At 38.8% G+C, this 21,701-nt stretch overlaps 1 protein-coding gene across 8 annotated transcripts in view; it reads left to right on the top strand.

The window, feature by feature from the left end:
* picalma (phosphatidylinositol binding clathrin assembly protein a) overlaps window positions 1-21,701 on the top strand; it is a 44,486-nt gene that overhangs the window by 4,498 nt on the left and 18,287 nt on the right. For all 8 annotated transcript variants that reach the window (XM_084730758.1, XM_084730757.1, XM_084730756.1 and 5 more), the window contains exons 3-13: window positions 13,634-13,776; window positions 14,076-14,151; window positions 14,269-14,371; window positions 15,526-15,619; window positions 15,795-15,906; window positions 16,496-16,602; window positions 16,718-16,759; window positions 19,175-19,260; window positions 19,690-19,813; window positions 20,207-20,340; window positions 21,196-21,281. In XM_084730758.1, coding sequence (XP_084586884.1) covers window positions 13,634-13,776; window positions 14,076-14,151; window positions 14,269-14,371; window positions 15,526-15,619; window positions 15,795-15,906; window positions 16,496-16,602; window positions 16,718-16,759; window positions 19,175-19,260; window positions 19,690-19,813; window positions 20,207-20,340; window positions 21,196-21,281 — 1,107 coding nt within the window. The remainder of the gene's footprint in view (window positions 1-13,633; window positions 13,777-14,075; window positions 14,152-14,268; window positions 14,372-15,525; window positions 15,620-15,794; window positions 15,907-16,495; window positions 16,603-16,717; window positions 16,760-19,174; window positions 19,261-19,689; window positions 19,814-20,206; window positions 20,341-21,195; window positions 21,282-21,701) is intronic.

Raw genomic sequence — 21,701 nt, 5'->3', positions numbered from 1 at the left:
AGGATATGCATCAAAGAAAGATGTTTTCTTTAGTCTTCAGAATATGATGTGCAGGACAGCATGACAAATATTTAATTTAAAATGTTGTTTTGACACGCATTTCGCCTTTAACAAATGTTGCGCCTCCTGTGTTTTGAAAATTGCTGTCAAATTGAGCTTTCAATTTCAGTAATCAAATTCAAAGGCAGGATCAGCAATTCTTCCAGTGTTTGTTGTTCCCAACTGACTGGTGAAATAAGTTAGCCCGTTATTACATTTTAAATTAATTTGACCATAGCTTTTGTTTGGTATATGTACAAAACAAAACTACGGCAGTTATGTCATGCTTGAAACCATGCAGCCTTTCTTTATAGAGAAGAATTTGAAAATGTTAATGACAGTTGTCAGAACATAAAACAAATTATCTGTGATCTGTTGGCATAGTTGTCCGTGCTGAAAAAAATCTTGTCTAACGTCAAATCAAATTGTGGATTTGGAGAATTGTGACGCTCTCAGTCTGTTGTAGTAGGCCAAGGTGGTTCAGTACACTGCTGATTGCAGGCGTCCCCTTGGTGCAGTGAGGAATCCATGTCCATTTACCATTTATTTTTAGGCGTAGCTTGAGCGGGGGGCACCGTGTTTGATGTTGTTACTTGTTGCTTTGTGAGTATAACCACAGCTTTCAGCTGATGGAGTATGCAATAATGAGGCCATGTCCCAGTGACCTTACTGATTCCAGACAGCCAGGTGATATGTGGTTCCTCTGTGGAGCTGCTGAACTGAAGCCTCACTCTGAGGTAATCTAGAGAGCTGCTGCCTAGCAGGAATCTCACTTAGGTCTGAGGTATTTAAAGAGGGCTGAAGAGTACACTTATGTTTGGAGTTTCCTGGCCAGCCAGATATAGCCACGATGTGTCTAGCTGCCATCCCTGTCTTCCTCCTGTCTGGATTGCAGGTGAGATATGGCCCTGTGCCCTCTCTGCTGAGTTTGCGCTGGACCGTGCTTCACATTCTTTAACACTGGCATGCTAGATAAACTCCACCATGTAACTTTAAAGTGACTCTGCAGACCAGACAGGAAGAAGTATAGGTTTCACAAATCTACCTCTGCTGCTAGCTTTAGCTTATTTACGTAAGTGTTTGTTTAAAGTAAGTGTGAAATGACTTCAGGGAAAATTTGCTCCAAGTTTAGTGCAGCTTACACCCCAGCAGTGTGTATGAAACGACGGATTTTTGGATGTGGTCTTTGTAGCTTCACAGTTACGTAATCTATGGTATTTCCTCCACAGAGAGTTGCTGTTGAATTGTGGGCAGCCCAAGCGCATGGCAGCAATCTTTTTTGTCCAGCTTAATTACCATTATGTAAAGTTCATTACCCACTGCTCTTAAACTGCTCAAAGGTCGCTCATGAGGTGATGAATATATAAAGTCAGCAGTGGCTGTTGACCTTTGGTACTGGTATAAACATCCTGACTCAAGAGGAAATTCCCATAGGATTTTTAGATCTATGATTGGATATTAGCGGCACATGTTCTTCAATCTGACATAAACTTTTGGTGGCTGGAAAGGCTTGTGTGCTTGTCTATTCCCAGAATGTACCATTTCTCTCCAGAATATATTGTTTTTGCAACAGAAAAGAGAGTGAAGAGTATCAAAGACTGCTGAACACATACACCTGTTTTTTGTGCAGATGTGAAGTAAAAGTAGAATATAAAACTTCCCTTTTGAATATTGTGATTAGTTTAAACACACATATGCAATAAACAAGTTGAGAGATTTAAGCTGTCCTTCTCATAATCATAATGTGCTGACTTTGTTTGTACTTACAGTCTTATAGTAATGACATTGTCCAGCAGTTTTTTATATCTGGATTTTAGTCAAAGGCTATCTGTGTGAAAGGGCTGTGTAATTGGAGGCTTATTACAGGTTGCTCACCTCCAACAAGACATTTGCACCACTTCCTGTTACAGGAAGAAAGTTGATACTAATGTAATGTATTCTGCTCTGCTAACATTGTTTTTTATTGTTGTAGACATGAACAACCACAGGCCTTGGAGCCACCAAGTTGTGGGTGCAAAGTATATTTCTGGTGACCCAAATGTAAACTGTAAGGCAATTTCATGCAACGTGAGTCTTGTGTTGTCCACTTTTTCCTTGAGTTGTGATGTGGTGTTTCCTTAAGTTATTGTTTCTGATGAAAAATAAGTTATACTTATCAGCTAGTTGAGGAAGCTATTGGCACACACATGCATGTGATTATGCCCCTAGATGTGTCATATTCTAGACACTTTAACTCCTGCTTCCAATTTGCGAAGGCTTGCAATACAGGGGTAAAACTTAGTGGCCACAAAGGGGCACCTACATGGAATGTTTGGTGGCCACAGAATCACTTGTTGTGGCCACAGGCAGGGAGCAAAATTAACATTTTTGTCTACTGGCCGAATGGTAAATGAATGTTCAAATTTTACCAGCCACGCTATACTTTGCCATATTTTTGTGGCTGGTGAGTGAAGCAAATCTACTAGTCATTTGCATATTTTATCAGCATTTTGCTGGTGGCTGGTGATAATATTGTGTCTTGGCCACTGGCCACAGGGCCATGGTTAATGTTGAACTGATTGCTGATGTGTATGTTGCATATTGTATGTAATGATTGAGACTACTGCCACTAATGATTATTTTCATCACTGATTAATCCTTGGATTATTTCCTTGATTAGTTTTTTGGTTAATAAAATGTCAGAAAATGGTGAAAAATGTTGAGGACTAAGGAAAGAAGAAATCATTCACATTTGAAAAGCAGAAATCAGGGATTCTGGACTTTTATCTTCTTAAATGACCAAAACGATTAATTGATTGTTATTAATAGTTGCTCATTATTTTAGTAGTCGATTATCATTGCAGCTCTAATTTAGTCAGCTATCGGTGTATAAAAAAGGTGAAATTTATAACCTGACTGGATCAGTTCTGTGTGTAATTGATTGGCTGAGCTTATATTAGAAAACTGGCAAGTAATGTTGAGAAAAATCTTCTCTCTTCCATCTTTGGTAGATTCAGTTGTTCACTGGTTCCCACAGCAGTCAGTGGTCTGTAAGGTTATAGAGTGAGACTCTATGTTTCTCTCAGTATCACCCACACCCTGGCCTACATGCAAATCTGTATGGAATGGCACTGTGGCGCTTTGAAAGATCTCATTCATGTCTCACCTGTTTTGAGTTTGACGGCTGAATTGTGGTCTTGGATTTATCTGCTTCTCTGTTGGCACCATGTAACTCTTGGAATTGTATGGCCCGTGAGCCAAGTTTACATGGCTGGCTGTGGTCATCGTTGTTCTGTAAAGCGACTTAATATAGGACTCTGGGTTGACAGAGTTGCTGAAGTAGTGGATGTAAAATATGGTTCTAAAAGTAATTGAGGCAAATGTGCAGTACAGAGTTAATGAAACAGTAAAATGTTTAAAGCAGAGGACTGAAAGGCCTTACAAGATTACATTTTGAGAATGTTTCTCCATTGGCTTTTCCTGAAACAGGATTTTATAGCGAGGCATCATTCAGGAAGTGTAAACCAAGAGCTATAGAAAATAGAGCAGGTTTATTGGAGGAGTTGGAACTGTTGAAAATTTGAGTTGTTTTATAGTTCTGGCAATTTTATTTGTACCTGCTGGTGCAGCATGAAGTATTATTAAATTAGTGGAGGAGGATCTTAAATCCCAATGTTAGGTTAATCATTAGAGAACAAGATGGTGATAACACAACTTTGCAGTGAAAAGGTTTCACCTCTTCTGATCTCCCCAGTCTTATATTATCTTGGCCTCCCAATGGAGGTGAAGATGGTGAGTTCTCTTCCTGAGTTTACACTCCCTGAGCCTCAGCTGGGTCTCTCTGTACATGGTTCATCTGAAACATATTGGCAGCCCATACTAATATACACAAGTACCTTTGCACCCTCACAGAGGCCCTGCCCCATAGCTCCATTCTCGCCACACTGAACAAGGAGCATGTGACTGCAGTGGCATCAAGTGACGGCCCTTAAAAAGAGTGCTGACGCCCCGTCCAGCAGCTGAGCTGAATGGAGCCCACTGTGACTCTGAAAGGCCTGTGAGATTCAATAGCACAACTCAAACTAGCTACCATGACGTGTTCACTCCTGTAACCCACCAGAGACCACAGTCATGCAGTAGAGAGGTCTTAGTCAACAAGTGACACCTGTCTGTCACCTGCTTCTTGTGTAAACTTACAGGCCTGGAATTAAGTCATTTTTATAGTAAGGCCACTTTGACCTTTGATAAATACAAATTTCTGGGGGCATTGCAGACAAAATATCGGACACTTAGGCCTAAACCAATGGTGCAATGACAATAAGACGTTTAATTGTATGAAGACAAAATGGTACAGTTAGCAGAAAATTAGTCTGATCAGCCACCAGTAGTAATTAACATAAATTATTAGACTGTAAACCATTAATTAAACTACTAAGTAACCACAGTCAACCTCAGACAACCATATCAAAGCATCTCTTTAGCTGTTGCTTAGTGTTTCTATAGTTTCGACAAAACGTTAAAAAAAATCTACATATTAGCAGTAAGAATTAAATCAAAGGTCCCGGCTCTCTTTCAGAAATATGGCATATGAATTGACAGACCGTATTCTTCTAATTAGACATCAATATAATCCATAAAGAAACAAACTGTACAAACTTTACATTTTGGATTTTGTCATTTCGACTCCCAACCAGCCTCCATTGGTTAGCTGCACTATTTCAGTGGGAGGAGACTGTGGGAATGAGAGGTAAAGCATTTCAAAAATTCTGATTTCTTACTCCAATACGTGCTGTTTGGTCGATCAGAGTTACACCGAATTTAACACAACTCAGAACACTGTTAATTCACCGCCTTTCATGTGGCTGTGACCCGTCAGATCTTACAGAAAGTTTTTACTCTGTGTACATTTGTAGTTGGTTAACACTATGCAGAAAAACCTAGTAAACTAAAAAAAAAAAAATACATACATTTTATTTTAATACAATCCCAATTCCATAAAGTTTTGAAACTGTGTAAAACGGAAAAAAAATATATATATATATATATATATATAGATATATATATGTATATATATATATGTATATATATGTGTATATATATATGTATGTATATATATATATATATATATAATACAATGATTTTGACATGTATTCAATTGAATACAGTACCAGTACAAGATATTAAATGTTAAGACTGACAAACTTTCAAGTCAAGGTTGGGGTGAGGTTCACGGCTTTGTGAAAAACTGAGTGGTCTGATAGTCCACCAGTTAAAAAACAACGTTTAAGAACACAAAATTGCAGGAATTTAGGGATTATACCATCTACAATCCATAATACCGTTAGAAATCTCTGCATTTTTTTTTTTTTTTTTTTTTCATGGATTGGAGTCCACCTCCATATTATAATAAGTATATATATATATATATATATATATATATATATATATATATATATATATATATATATGTATATGTATATGTATATATATATATGTATATGTATATATATATATGTATATGTATATGTATATGTATATATATGTATATGTATGTATGTATATGTGTGTATGTGTATGTATGTATATACGTGCCTTGTATCCTTGTATGGCCAGAAATTAAGATATGTATGTCATGTACCATGCCTTCCAAATTAATAAAAACTTGAATTATAAAAAAAAAAAAGAAATCTCTGCATGTAAAGGGCAAGACCAAAAACCAACTTTGAATGCCCTTTGACCCCTCAGATGGCACTGTATTAAAAACCCACATAATTGTGTAATTGATAATACATGGGCTTGTTGAACACGTTGGAGAGCCATTGTCGGTAAATACCATTTGTCGCTGCAGCCACAAATTCAAGTTAAAAATTCATTTAAAAATTGCGCATACTTTTGTAGCCTGCCTCCTGTAGCTCTCCAGTGAAACATCACGAAGTATCAGAGTTTTGCACTGATGTAGATGACGTTTCAGGGGCTCATGTGCGCTTTACCCCACATTAGACATTTCCTGAAGCAGGAAGTGTTCCTCTCATTCCTAAAGCAAGTCTTTGGATTGCCAAGGGGTAAACAGCCAACAGGAAGTCATTACATAACCCAGCCCCTTCCCAGAGCACAGGGGAGCTGAACTGATCAAATGCGAGATTGGCTGCTGGGACACTTCTGATGCACTTCCTGACAATTACGCCACTGATTACAAGCATACATGATTCCAGTGACCACACTCGGCCGCTGGAATGCCCACGACACTCCAGACATGTTATAATCATGTTATCTTCAAATTCCACATGATTTCTCCAAAGTGAAATGGATCTAATTGGGACTTGCCTGGGCGTTATCCAGAGAGGAAGTACACACATTTAGCAAAGCTGCCGAAGTCAAAGCTAAAATTAAAGTGCTGACTGCTGTGTCATAAAGCAGCAATTTGTACCACAGATCACTAATTAAAAGTCAGTGGGTCCTCTCTGGTGGTTTGTCTATATTGCATCTGCAACCTTAAACATGAAAAACGTTGCCGCTGGTATCTAGCAATCTTTTTCCAGCTTTATTTGATGTTTATTGGTGTGTTTTAATGGAGCTTCGTATTTAGCAGATACACATCAGACACAGTATGACCTATTAAATCTGACTCTTATTGCTTTTATTGGAAGTTATTGAATCAGACAATAACATATAAATATACAAGTGTATTTAATTTTAAAAGAAGCTATCTCATCTGCCACTAGAGATCAAGATCACAAGAAAATCAAAAGATAAAAAATTAAGCTGTTTCTTAAAGGAAAAACTCAGAACTTTTTATGTTGATGTTCCGTTAGTGTCGATGGTAAATTGATGGTCAATTGAAGCAATGAACAGAGAAAGCTGGGACATGTTCAGTCTGACAACGATTTGCTACAGTGTCTGGATTGAACGGCACATTTTCTCAAAACACTGTGCCATGGTGTGCAACTGGCTTTGAGAAACATTCTGCAGTGCAGTGCATTTGTGTACACAACAGGATGTTCAATGTAGCACCACTTCCAATCAAATATATGTTCAGCTATATATAAATCTGTTCTTCCTGCTTCCATTGACATCATAGTGATGTCAAAGTGATGTTGTTGGTGTCAAGGAAGAACTATAGGCTATTTCAGTTTGGATTCCTAGTGTCTAAGTGTATTTTTGTCACCCAACTCTATCTTTTGGCCAAGTAATTGCTATAGGCTAGGCTGGTGATACATTGCAACATAGGTGTGAGCATCAGAACCTTGTGCGCAATGCATCCTGGTACATGAAGGAGCTGCCAGGAAGGTTCTGTGAGCATTGAGAGAATTAAATGTTCTTGGTCAATAGGAATTTATTGTTTCAGTTGACTACATTTACCATCAACACCGACTGGATATTGACATGAAAAGCCAGGAAATAGCTTACTTTTCATATTTTCATTTGTTCATTCACTTCACAAGTGCATCACACACACAATCAGTTAGCCTGTTAGCCCCTCATGACCATCATGTGTCAGGGGACATGTTTTCTATGTCATGTTATTGTAATAATTGTAGATTGTAATAATAATGCTCAGAATCTTACAGTTTAGCAGCTGTTAGATGAGCATCTGTCTTGTGTGTTGTACAGTCGATAAAACACAATTCACTTTTTGGGTTTTTGAACACACTGTAGTTTTCATCAGTCTTTGTATCACCATTTTATTTTCAGTAGTAATGGACTTGATCAAATAGATGTACCATATAATTAGTCTTTCTGGGGTAAGAAGCCTGTGTCACTGTGTAGTGTTTTCCATTATCATTTCATGTCGGACAGCTGTGTCATCGTTCATCATGCTGCTTGATAAAAATTCAGTTGCAACAGTTGGATTGTTCTTATCCTAAGTCCATTTCAGTGTCACATGCAGTAACGCAGAACTGAATTACAACTGAAACAAAGAAGTGTTTTTTCCAGTGTGTGTTAATTTTCAGTGTGATTATAGAGTCGAGTGCACAGTAGAACTTCCCTCCTATATCCTTTTTTGGTAAGGGTTTAATCATCACTTCCTTTCTCACGTTTTGAGTACACTGTCAGTTAGCTGCATATGATAACAACAGCCACCCTTACCGAGCTACTTCGGTCCTCCACCCTGACATACTACCTTTTTTGGAAATCATCCATGGCTACAAACCTTCTCTAAACCTGAGAACCCGGCCTCTAACAAATCATCTCTCTTATTTGAATTCTACCAGCTGCCTCGTTTCTTCTAGTTACTACTTCGTTACTGCTAGTGTGTGCCAAGTTTTCTTGACTTTCTGCAGCCTACCATGAGCTCTTTTGTCATAAGGAGTTGCACTAAAAGTGCTGCCACCCTATCTTTTCAGGGCTTACAAATAAATGTTTGCGCAATGTATTTCCGTTTCCCCTAGATATTTATTCAGTTGTGGTGGTAAATTCCCCAAGCATGCAAGGTGGCATATTGACATGGTTGGTAACTTGGCTCAGATGGTGCAGCAGGAATTCTGCAATTTATATTTGCCTTATTTATTTATCTATTTTATGTTTGATTGATGTAAGACTTTAAACAAAGTGAGGATGACTTAACAAGCTGAATTTATTGCAAAAGCATGCCATGTAACTAATGACACATCATGCACACAGTGTGCATGATCCAGTGCTGCACTTCATCTTCCTTGACTTGGGGATACATTAGAACAAAAATGTAACTCATATTTTATATTTATTTAAAATGGTGCGAGCTCCAGAAATTGGAACTTATCATGGGTATTCTGGTGCGTTCACAGTCTATACTACAACTACAACTGCTTAATTTTTCATATATGGTATTTTTATTTACTTACTTACATTATTATATGATATTAATAAGAAATGAATTTTAATTCACTATCAATTGGTGTCATCATTTAGTAAAACGGACACATGCACACATGCACAAACTATGCACACTTTGAGACACTTTCACTTGCCAGAAACCCACCAGCAGTTTAAAGTTATGACCTCATCTGAGGACTGTACAATTCATTAGATTTTATTTTAAATTAGAATTGTATTAAGTATCACAATATCAAGAGACAGTGTTTTTTGTTACAGTGTTGCAGGGATGTTTAATTCAGCTCAGGCCAAGATGACCGAAAGGGAGCCTTTGGTCAACAAGAAAGGTAAAACCAATTCAGCAGTTAGACAGGAAGGTATCACATGGCGTGTGGGTGCTCAACGCTAGCGCACGTACATGTACACGCACACACTCATCCACAGTAAAGAGCAGCAGGGACCTTCATTATGCACTGTGACAGTCCCAGAATCTCAGACAAATAAGTTAGAAGAGAGACTTGGCATATGACAGCTTGCAACGCTTTTATGTGTGTGAGAGAGGGAATGAAAGAGGCCATGAACTGCAGTTTAAATCTGGGTCACCAGAAAAAAGTTGACCAAGTGTAATCTACAGTTGTGGGCTAATGCTTCTCTGTACATGGGCCATGCACAGCACAGACGTATGTTTGATTTGTTATGCAGATCTGTTGTGGTCAGGACTGCTCGCAGGCCTCACGAAACGTACAGCTAAAATGAGCCTGCTGGCCAGATCAAATGTATGCAGGCCATTCCAGCCCACAGAGTGTGTGTGGGTTCTATAAGCTTCTTGTTGCAGTGCATTTAGTGACGTTTTAATGTGTGATTATAGTGGCCAAGCCAACATATAAAAAGACAGCAGGAAATAATGTCCTTTCTGTCCTGTCTTATTGGGCACGCTGTGTCTCAGGAATTTTGCTGACAGAAGACTTTAAATGTAGTATTTGCCAAGAGCTGTGTTAATGTCTGTGGAAATGTTGCTCAGGCTTTTAACAATTTCAGTTCTGTTTCCGTAACAGTAGCTTTTAGGGAAGTCAGTGGGTTTCGAATAAATTCCACACAATGGCCATTTCACAAACAGGGAGGATCAACAGTGACTTTGACACATTCTCAGAATACCACAAGGTAGGTCAACCCAGTCGGCGACATTTAGCAGCAGAGACAATTATGAGAGACAGAGGTGGAAGAGACAACCCACTGGTCTGAACACACCAATCACTGGTGGAAAATGTACTTCTTCCTTAAGGGAGACTGTTGATGAACTTGTTTAGCGGTACAAACAGATCTTTTAAATCACATCATGTCATTCACACGGGCTTCACACAACAGATTTCTGATTAACCGAGGGCATTATCAGCCGATAATCAGTAAAAAAATATGCGTTATGGAGTCAAGATTAATGCTGTAGTTTCTGATTGTGCTGAGTTGGTGCCATTTTCACATGATAATTAACCTAAAAGAACATTTAATTACCAAACAAGCAGTCTAGACATGTTGAAGTTGATTTTAAAAATCACAAAAGTATAGCAAAACTTCCTTTTAAAAAAGTTCACACAACTCATGCGGTATAATTCAAGTTTCATCTAGTTGTACAAACTATTTTTAATGACTGACTTAACGTAAACTATCTTAAAATGACTTCACTAGCCGCTTGTGTCAATCAGTTTTTATTTTTCCAGCATGAAATTCTTCTCTTTTGAATTCTAATCCTTTTAAAATGCACTGCAGGGTGCCAATTTTCTACTTAATGTCAGTATTAGAATACAGATTGACAGGCACTTTTGTTATTCTTAGTTTGTTGCTGCAAATATTGTAAAATTTAGCCTGTGGGAGGGCAGTGCCAGAGGAAAGCATTGATCAGTCAAAGCTGTAATTTGTCAACCTCAGCTGAAGGCTAACATTAGAATGCTGACATGCTATACAAGCCCTGATACACGCGACCATGGAATGAAAATGAGCATGTGTGAGACAGCACACTTCTAACAGAAGGTCACTCACAAACAGCAATAGGACAGAGAGGAACCAGATGAATTAAATGTCAGATAGATTCCAGATATCAGTTTGACCTTGTCTGTCTGTACATGAAAAGACTCTCCCAGTTTATCTGTGTGTGATGAGTCTAGTAGTGATCATTATAACTTGTCTATCTGATGAGCTTGAGCCGCAGGGTGTTGTGATTTGTCCCTGTACCAAAGCAACTTCAGGAACAGCAGTGGAGAAAGTTGGTGGTGAGTTTGTCCTCTCCACAGCCGTTTCAGTTGCATCTGAAAAGGCTTTTGTTGTCACATGGGTGGCCTATTGTGTATGTAAAGAGCAAAAAGCCTTTTGTGTGGCTTTCAACAAACACTGAGGAGGATTCATAGACCACCCATGTAAACAGGCCTCAATGGGTAGCACGGCCGCCTCCTACATAACAGTTAATGTTAACCATTAACTTATATATTTAATTTGTTTCATTGATGTGGCTCTGTGAAGTGAGACTGTTGTTAGATGTGTACACTATATTACTCAAAAAACCTATCCATAGTCTTTCCATTTTAATTAATCTCCAGAAATACCACAGCCAATAAACCATAATTGAAATGCAGTTGGGATATAAAAATGGAACACATCAGTGTTTTTCTTAATTTCACATCTTGAGGAATGGGTAGGGTCTGGAGAGGATCATTCATCTACTCTCAAATATAAAATTCACTTAAATATTTATTTGCTATGTGTGCCAAGACTCTTGTTGGCATCTGATGGGTATGAATATTGGATAACTGGGATCATTGTCAACAGTTAGTATGTCACATGATTTTCTGGAAGAGGACGAAATAAAGGCAATTCTTCAGTGTTTCATCAGAATTTGATAATATCAGATGATGTTGGTCAGTAACTATCAGAGTTTACTGCTCAGGATTTTTTGTTTTTATTTGTTTGTCATATGAACATATCAGTCAGTTGAGCTCATTATCCCGCCTCAGTCAGTCAGTTGTCAGTCAGTTATCGCCTCACTCAGTCATTTTCAGCTTAGTGTGGAATCTGTTAATGTCAGTTAAAAAAAACCCCAAATGTCTGAGATGATTATCCCAATGTAGAATCTAGAAACGGTATATATAAAACCACCAGGCACACTTTTTCACATATATTCACCCGTAGAACCAGAACCGAAGTTGCAGTTTTTTGAAAAATGAAAAATGGCCCGAAAGTCTTGTTTCCCAGATGTTACAGACCTCAGTAAATATCACATCATCACAATTTTAATAGTTTTCTTCTCAGTGACATGAGCGTTCAAATTGCATCTCAGTCAAAATAATCACAATATTAAACTCTACTAAATGGTGCAGCCCTAGCTTTGAGATTGATGATTACAAACACCTCGTGTCACTCTCTGATTCCAGGTTGGTGCGACAGCTAATGATTATTTTCAGCATTGCTTAATCTGTTGATTATTTTCTCAATTAATCAGTTAGTTGTTTGGTCTAAAAAATGTCAGAAAATGGTGAAAAATGTTGATCCCAAGGCCCAGGGTGATGTTGTCAAATGTCTTGTTTTGCTTGCAACCCAAAGAAGATCAGTTTACTGTCATAAAGGAGTAAATCAGAAAATGTTCTGAGATTTGAGAATCTGGAATCAGAGAATTTTTCTTTTCTTAAAAAAATTCTCCAACCAATTAATCGATTATCAAAATAGTTGGAAATTCACTTATAATCAGTTAATAAGTAATTGTTGCAGCTCTACTTCCAAGCATGTGTTGTAAAACTCATGCAAAACATGCATGGCCATCACAGATATCTCAAGCCAGTGTTTGTTTTCACCGACATGGCCTCTGTGAAAGAGAAGCCGCTCCCTCTGTAGAGATGAAGGGCTTATTTCAAGGTGATGAAAACACAAAAAAAAAACTTATTTTCAGATGATTATAAAGTAACATACTTTGGATTATTATGTTGCATTTCTGCCAATATATCCCCCTAAATCTGACACACTGGACCTTTTAATGTGAAAGACTTAAAATTGTGATGCTACAGGTAACTATCAAGTTCAGGCCCACGTTGTGCAGTTAAAAATGGGCACACACCACTGAGAGATAGAGGTCTCTGTGTGTGTGAAGATATATGTGCTGTCTGATGAGGTCTGGCATCATTGATCAGTCCCACGGCCCTCAAAGAAAGATAAAACCAGGAGGCATTTGCTTTCACTTCAGGCCAGATGGTCGTGGCGTGCTGCCATGGTAGCCATGTTAAGGATGTATACCCTGTCAGTGTCAGTCCACAAATCAGAGGCATGCCCACACAGCACCAGTGTTGAATACACTCTCAATCTCACTTTCTGAAATAAATTCTCACTTCCCAGTGACAGAGGAAGTTCCATCACTTTTGTTATCATGTCCTCTAAATTTCTGATTGAAGTGGGATTTGTCTCATATTTTCTGATCTGTTGGATTTGAGGTTGTGCTTTAACTAACACGCAACTGATCAGGGGTCATGAGTACGACACCATCCACTTCCAGAAAGTTTGCCAGATATCCCTGTACCCTAGCTTTCTAGAACTGTTTGTTTGTCCTGAAATTCTCTATTTACCTGAACTCTGACTCAGCAGCATTCCATTGCCCTCCAGCATTTTATCGATTGTGGTCAGCGTGGTGTCATGAAAGGGGCCAGATAAAAGAAAAGAAAAAGAGAAAGTGTGGAAGCTTCATGGAGAAAATCCCTCTGTAACTGAACAGCAAACCTGTGTGATTCCTCTGAGCTGCTGTGCATTGATTGCCCCCTGCCTATACTTCTCTCTCTGTCTCCTCCCTCAGACTTGATTCAGTGCACAAACGAGATGAATGTGAACATCCCTCAGCTGGCTGACACACTGTTTGAGAGGACCACCAACACCAGCTGGGTGGTTGTCTTCAAGTCCCTCACCACCACACACCATCTGATGGTCTATGGCAATGAGGTCAGGACTTCAAGAATGACTGTTCTCCACCTTTGCAGAATTCTGTTAACTAAGCAATCTGATACATTGTCGATTGATTGATGAACGGTATTGTAAGAGTTGTTTTACAGTTAAAACGGTACCCATCCCCATTGACATGGAGTGTGAGATAGTTTATCATCTTGTAGTATTGCACTAAATGGCACATCCCCACAGATAAAGCTGTTCATTGCACAACAGTGAGCTTCCACAAGCTCTACATGTGGTAAACGCAGCTTGTGCAAGCATACCGAGTTCCTCATCCGTTGTTTTTCTTGCAGAGATTTATACAATATCTGGCCTCAAGGAACACACTATTCAACCTCAGCAATTTTTTGGACAAAAGTGGCCTACAAGGTATCTACATGACTAACACCACACGTTATGCAACAATACACATTTAAATACTCAGCCAAAATTCACCTGTGACATGACATTTATCATGTCCCCTCACTTTTTGTGTTTGTGACACAGGCTATGATATGTCAACGTTCATAAGGAGGTATAGCCGCTACCTGAATGAGAAGGCTGTGTCCTACAGACAAGTTGCTTTTGACTTCACTAAAGTGAAAAGAGGGTAAGAAGCTCTTTTTCTTGGGGGACCCACCTTTTTAAAATAAACCATCACAGCCCACTTCACAGTAAGTCTTGTCAGTAAATCTTGGGAAGAGTTCATTTGTACGTAAATAAGTGTTTTTGACCATTTTTGCTGCCATTTCTGCATCACCTTATATAATCTTAACACATATTATTGAAAAACTAGGAAATACTTACTACATTTTTAAAGGGTTAAAGCAGATATAAATCTTAAATTTGCTGAATTTCTTTCAAAGGCTTTTATTTATTTTGCAACCCCAAAAAATTCTTCTGGTACCCTCCTGTGGGTCTCAGCCCCGTCTTTGGGAGAGACTGCCCAGAGGGAACAGAATAATACCAAAAAATGTCATTCCAATAGTTCTATTTTCTGCAAAAAAAACCCATTGTGACAGGTTTGGTAAAAGTTGCATAATTCCATCAGATATATGTAGCATTTACTTCCTGTTATAAAAGCGTAATGCTTGAAATGGTAGGTGGCAGGTGTTATGTTATTTTTTCACCGAAACTTCTGTTGAATGTTGATTGCATGTTGTTTCACTGAAGTTGTGATGATAAGGATCACCCATGTCCATTCACAGCACAACATCAAGTCAAAAAATGAACAATGTAACGACTTGATTCCACCAGGCATGGCTGTGTTGTGTTATAGCTGCACCACGTCCACCGGTGTTGATCACGGCCATTCCTCACAGTGCATGATTCCACCAGCAGCGACTCAGCAACTCCCAGAAGCAGCTCTCCACTCAACACTGCTTCAAATGTGTGCTGAGTCTATTTTTGGTCGATGCTGTGTCAGTTTGCACAGAGCAGATCGAGTGGGCAGGAAGTCAGAAGCAGAAAAGCCATAGAGAATACATTCAAATTTCAAAATAAAAGACCCTGTGCAGACTCACAATCATAACAACAGACAATGAAGAAAATATTTGACAACATAGTCTACTAATTCACAGTAGAAGCACAAAAATGAAGGAAAGAGGACCAAATCTGGAAAATGCTTCTGAAATGCTGCTGGTGGGATGTGCCGGTGTGTGGAAGACGGATCAAAACTGTGGCGAAAGACATGCCGTCCCCAGTGGAATCCGCAGGTAATAGATCAGGTTTATTAAAGCATTGTCCTTCCTCTTCTTTCCACAGGTCTGATGGAGTGATGAGAACCATCAACACAGAGAAGCTCCTCAAGACCATCCCTATCATCCAAAATCAGATGGATGTGTTACTTGATTTCAATGTGAGTGCTCAGTATTGATAAGTAAAGACAACCCTTTATTTTGGCTGATCTCGCACTGATCAGGATCTAAATAAATTCCTGACACTTTTGTTTTTGTGACCCAGCTGGTTTTCGAAACGGTTGTCTCTAATGAACTTAAAACTGATGGTTTTCAACACCTCCACTTCTCTTCCAGGTCAACGCCAATGAACTGACAAATGGTGTGATCAATGCAGCCTTCATGCTTCTGTTCAAAGATGCGATCCGACTGTTTGCCGCATACAATGAGGGCATAATCAACCTCCTGGGTAAAAACAAGCTTTTGTGTTGGCATATTCTCAAGAAAATTCACATTTGCAAATTCACTGTTTGGACCGTCGGCCTTTCCATGCCATCCCTGTGCCTTATGATTGAAGGGCTTAGATAATGAGGGACAGTGGCCATGCGATTATTTAATACTTTGCAGCTCAGCTTTGAAATCAAGGATGTGCTGAGGGAATGTTTGTTAGCATTTCCGCACAGTTCATCTAAGTCTTTAATTAGAAGAAAAATGGAGGACTTGAAAACTGATGGCTCCCTGGAAGTGCAGACCTCTAACAAGTGAATTTCAAAGAAGGTTTAGAGGCGGCGGTTGCAAACTATTTCCCTGCAGACCTCATGAATCCTTTTCTGACTCAAGCCAAAAATTAATATGCAGCGAGCTTTCTTCTCCAGTTTTAGCATGACGAGCATGAACTGCTCAGCTTCTGCCGGACAAGGCTGGTACCACCTTGGTGTCACCTTCTTGTAGAGAAAAAAACAATTCTCAGTAGTTTGAATACTGTGGAATGAGAGAGACAGATTTATATACCCTCTGGATATGAAAAGTAACAGATGTTGTTGTTGTTGTGTTAACAGAGAAATACTTTGACATGAAGAAAGTCCAGTGCAAAGAAGGACTTGACATCTACAAGAAATTCCTTACACGGATGACGAGAATCTCAGAGTTCCTTAAAGTTGCAGAGGTAAGTCAGGTTTCAGATCAGCCTTTCAGTTATTACAAAGGGGCCTGGGATCATTCAGATGGGTTTGCTGTTTCTTCCCATCCAAATTCTGATGGTCTTTGTTTTCTTCCCGCAGCAAGTGGGGATTGATCGAGGAGACATCCCAGATCTGTCTCAGGTAAGCCTTAACGCCACTTCTAAAGATATCCATTTGACATCTTTGCAGTTACTTTACCACTCATCTCTTTGCTGGCTTTGCTTAACTAAAAAGAGGAGAATGGCCAAATTTAGGGGAATAAAATTTTAGATATAACATTTTACCATTGGTAAAGTATGTTAAAGGGTCAGTTCACCAAATGACAAGAAAAACTGTTTATAATTTAACCCAACTGGTATTCAGTCATGCCTTCTTTATGTGCTGAGGTTTTAACATATCCACTGTTTAATACAGTTAAAATGCAATCAAAATGTCAAAATGGCATTTCGACTTAAATCTCAACTGTTCAATTTAACTCTCAAAATACAAAAACTAAAAAATCTTCCTCCTCTGATTTATTTATCACAATGCCTGGGACTAATACTGAAATTTAGACTTCATTTTTGACATTTCAGTGCAATTTTTTTGTCTTATAAATTTGAGATTTGGCTGAACAGACTCTTAAAATGTGTGAGAAATTCAAGAACTCATTTCTGTTGCGTAACACTAATCTATTTGAGACTCATAAGGTTGTCAGTACTGATGACTTAATGATCGCTTTGCCTAGTACTCAGGATACTCAGATTTATAAGTGACATTAGGGTTTATAGTTATTTGGTAAAATTTGGTGGTTATTTGTATGTTTTAGTTGATCTGGTAGAACAGTAATACTACCAGTACTACCACTGTTAGACTCTAACATGTCACAGAATCTGTAAAAACAGAACTCAGTTACTTCCCACCTCTGTAAGTTACCAAGAGTCCAAGAATTGTAAGTACAAATACTTAGTTACTAGTTTAAGTAGATTTGTCAGTTATCTGCACTTAATTTGAGTATTTATTTTCCCAACAACTTTTTACTCACACTCTGCATTTGAATACAAATGTCTGTACTTTCTACTCAATATATTTTTTAAAACAGTCTTGTTACTTTAGCGTTTCAGGGGAATTATTAATTATTTTTATTTTGTATAATTGTAGGCCGCCTTCCCAACATCAAGACCAAACACATAGAAAAGACAGTTCCTTGTGTATCATCAATGAATATCACACAGCTGACACGACATGAAAACAATGTAAAAGATGTAACGAGAAGAAAACGACACAAAAAGACTAAAAGCAACATGAAAGCAACATGAAAAAGACGTAAAAGAAGTAACAAGACAAAAATGTCATAACAAGATATGAACAATATAACGATGAAAACAATGTAACAAAATGTAAATAGCATAAAACGAAAACAGGACACAAATGACCCAACATGACGTAAAAGATATCAAAACGTAAACGATGTAACAATGTACGAAGACATAAACAATGTACGAGACAAAAACAATGTACGAAGACATAAACAACGTGACAAGACAAAAATAATGTAAAAAGATGAAAACAGCATAACAGCGTAACAACACATAAACAATCTGACAAGACGAAAACAAAGTATTAAGAAGTGAACAATGCAACAAGACAAAAATTTTGTAACAAGACGAAAACGACTTGACAAGACAGAAGAAGCAGAAAATGATGTAAAAGACGTACTAAAACGGACAAGAGAGGGAGACCCAACCATGGAAAAAATGAGAGGGTCAGCGAGCTTTGCACAGAAATAGCCAGTAGAAATGTCCTTCAGAGGGAGAATTTTTACTTTAATACTTTAAGCTCTACTGTACTTTTCCTACTTCTGGTAACTTGGATAGAGGTAAACTTTTTAAGACTATACTGTCATGCAGCATTTTATTTACACTGTTAAGTGTATTGACACAGTGTAATTGTAGGTCATTGTGTGTGTTCAGACAGGTTTAGTGACCTCTATAATATGAACTTCCAAATTTGGCTATTATTGTCTTTTCACAGGCTGCTAACCCCCTGCAGCTTCAGGCCTAACACTTTTGACACAGAGTGCTGTGCTAGGCAGGCAATGCATGTGCCCACTATAGCACTCACAAACACCTTCCAGCTCACACTCACTCCTGACCTTGCACGTCATACAGCAAATAAAGGTGTGAATCCAGGGTTTTAGTGTGAGATACCAGACCAGTGACCTGCTGAAGTGGTGCTTTATGTACAAAATACACTTACTCAGAGGCTCTGTCGTTTGTGATGTAAATATTAGAATAGAACTTTGTAACTGTCGCAAGTAAAGCAGAATTAGACAATAATATCTTGACTGTTACCACCTTTATTTTCTGTATTTTTCCCTTCCTTCTATCTCTCCATCTTCAGTTTACAGTGTGTGTAAGTATCTGAACCTTTTCTCTCTCTGGCTCTGTATGTGAAAGTAGCTCTGTTTGTGGCAATAACTTGGCATGCCTCAGTGTTTTTTTCTTCAAAGGACATCTTGTATTAGGCTTTCCTCAGTCTTTGAAACTTAATGTGTGTCAATGACATTCACGCTAGGCCCCCAGCAGCCTGCTGGATGCCCTGGAGCAGCACTTGGCCTCTTTAGAGGGAAAGAAAGTCAAAGACTCAACAGCAGCCAGCAGGTAGGTCTGCTTCATCTCTCTTTGCTGGATCTGGCTCCGTGCCATTTACACTTAGAGCACAGGCTCATGTTTGCTTCAGCAACCTGATAGTATTGGACTGATTTTTTTTTTTCCCCAGCTTGAAAGATGGTTAAAAATGCACAATTTTGTGGGGTTGCAACTAATAATTATTTTCATTGTCAATTAATGAATTAGCTGGTTGGTCTAGAACAATGTTACCCCAAACTTTTTTTTCTTGGGACGCACTTTTTAAAAATGACAAACAATGGCAACCCAAATCACAATAAACTTATTTTATAAACTTACCAAACCATTAAGTGCACATAAGTCCAGTGGTAAAAGTATAAGTGTACAAATCTTACTGATATTTAAATTGTTACTGATTCTTGGTGAGTCACTGTTTTCTGTCTTTTCTGTCCCTCGATCCAGGGCTAGCACCCTCTCCAATGCCGTCTCCTCCCTGGCCAACACGGGCATATCTTTCACCAAAGTGGACGAGAGGGAAAAGCAGGCAGCCCTGGAAGAAGAGCAGGCTCGCCTAAAAGCACTAAAGGTATACTTTCCTCACTCAGCTACATAACTTTCAGAGTAGTGCACTTCATGCCTGAAGGCATTTTGCTGTACTTTGGTAGTTGAATGAAGTCGTGCCAGACATGACGTCAGGTCCCCCTTCAAGTGATTATATCAAATAGATGCTCTTATAGATTTTGAGTAGTTGGACATTCCTCTGGTTTAGTGGTCTGAGATGTATACAGTGTACTTCTAACATCTCCAGTTTGATTCAAGCTGTTGTATGTCAAGCTCCTTGCTGTCTCTTTCCATATTTCCTGTCTATCTCTGCTAAATTAAAGCAAGTTGCTAAAAAATGTTGAAAGATTTTGAGTGCTGAGTAGGTGGATGCAAGTCAGCCTCTGTGTTGTTAACACTAGTCCCCTAATTATTGTAGGAGCAGCGTCTGAAAGAGCTCCAGAAGAATCCTGCTACAGCGACCACAGACTCCTCCCCGGTCTCCACAGTGGGCGGGACCATCAACTCCGCCCCTGCTATTGATCTCTTCTCCACCCCCAGCTCAACCAACAGGTAAGGACTTATAGCCCAGTACTTATCAGAAAGTGATATCGGCCATGAAAAGCCAGTCATTATCAGTATTGGCTGAAAAAAATTCATATCGTGCATCCTTAGTCCTACTTTGACAAGTATCACATTCCACAACATTGTTGCAGACCAGCTACACCCCTCCATGACAACAGTATTCCCTGATGCCTCCAAATTACTCAGATCTCAATGAAATCGAGCATCTGTATGATGGAGGGCCCACCTCACAACTTACAGAACTTATCAGATGTACTGCTAAGACGCCTTCAGAGGTCTGCTGCGTCCAGGCCTCGACAGGTCACAGCTGTTTTGGCTGCACAAGTGGGACTTGCACAATATTAGACAGGTGGTTAAAATGCGGTCGGTGTGTATTATAACACTTTTTTCTTTAATTCGTTAAAATTGGACCGGACAGTTTTGCAGAAGTTTCATATCTGGAGATAAAGTTTAGAAATTTGAAGACTGGTTTTAAACTGACTGAACTGACTTAAATCCATTTTGTGTTTTATGCCAACTGTGTTTAAGCTTTTTGTACTTTAATATCTATAAGTTTTGAACACTGATGTTGATTAATGAAGAATTACTTAACAGCATGGTCGTTCCCAAACATTTCAAAATGGTTTCACTGGTTCTCTTAAAACAGATGAAACTTTGATCTCTGTGTAGAAACTGGGACGCTGCAGCAACAGTACTGATGACATAAGATACAGCACACAGAATGCAATAAAAATGAAAAACTTTTTTTCTTCTAACTGCAACCTTGGAGCTGAGGAGGGAAGCTAATGTTTTGTCAATGAGTGACTGATTTATCCTCTGTGCCCTTGTTTTCATTCCCTCCAGCAACTCCAAGGCAGCCAACGACCTGCTGGACCTGCAGCCAGCTTTCCAGCAGCCACTGCCTGTTACCACCACCAACACATGGGGAGGTGAGAGCTCCACTCTTCTTACCAGCTCTTCAATCCGCACTGATACAAACACACACACACACCTCTCAATTATTCCCACATTCAATCTGATACCTGAGAATTTATGCCTTTTACGTTACTGTTGTAGCTGAGAATACAAAACATAAATATTATATTAAGCCTACATATATTAATTGATATTTGTTTTGTGAGGTGTTGGCAAAAATTGTAACCTGTGGTTGGTGTGTCATTTATTTCTTGTTAAATATTAACCTGTTCTACTGGCCCTACAAACACAGTGTCCTAACAGCAGGTATATCATCATGTACCTGATTTATATTCACAGGTCGTGTCAGGTCATGTGTATGTGAATGGGTTTGGATTAGTGAGCTGAATGTCTGATTTTTATTTGAATATTAAACATAAAAAATTGTCTCACAT

The sequence above is a fragment of the Lutjanus erythropterus genome, chromosome 11 (genome assembly GCF_056507025.1).
Source record: "Lutjanus erythropterus isolate fLutEry1 chromosome 11, fLutEry1.hap2, whole genome shotgun sequence".
NCBI lineage: Eukaryota > Metazoa > Chordata > Actinopteri > Lutjaniformes > Lutjanidae > Lutjanus > Lutjanus erythropterus.
Note: the sequence above shows the minus strand (reverse complement) of the source record. Positions and strands in the feature narration are given on the sequence as shown.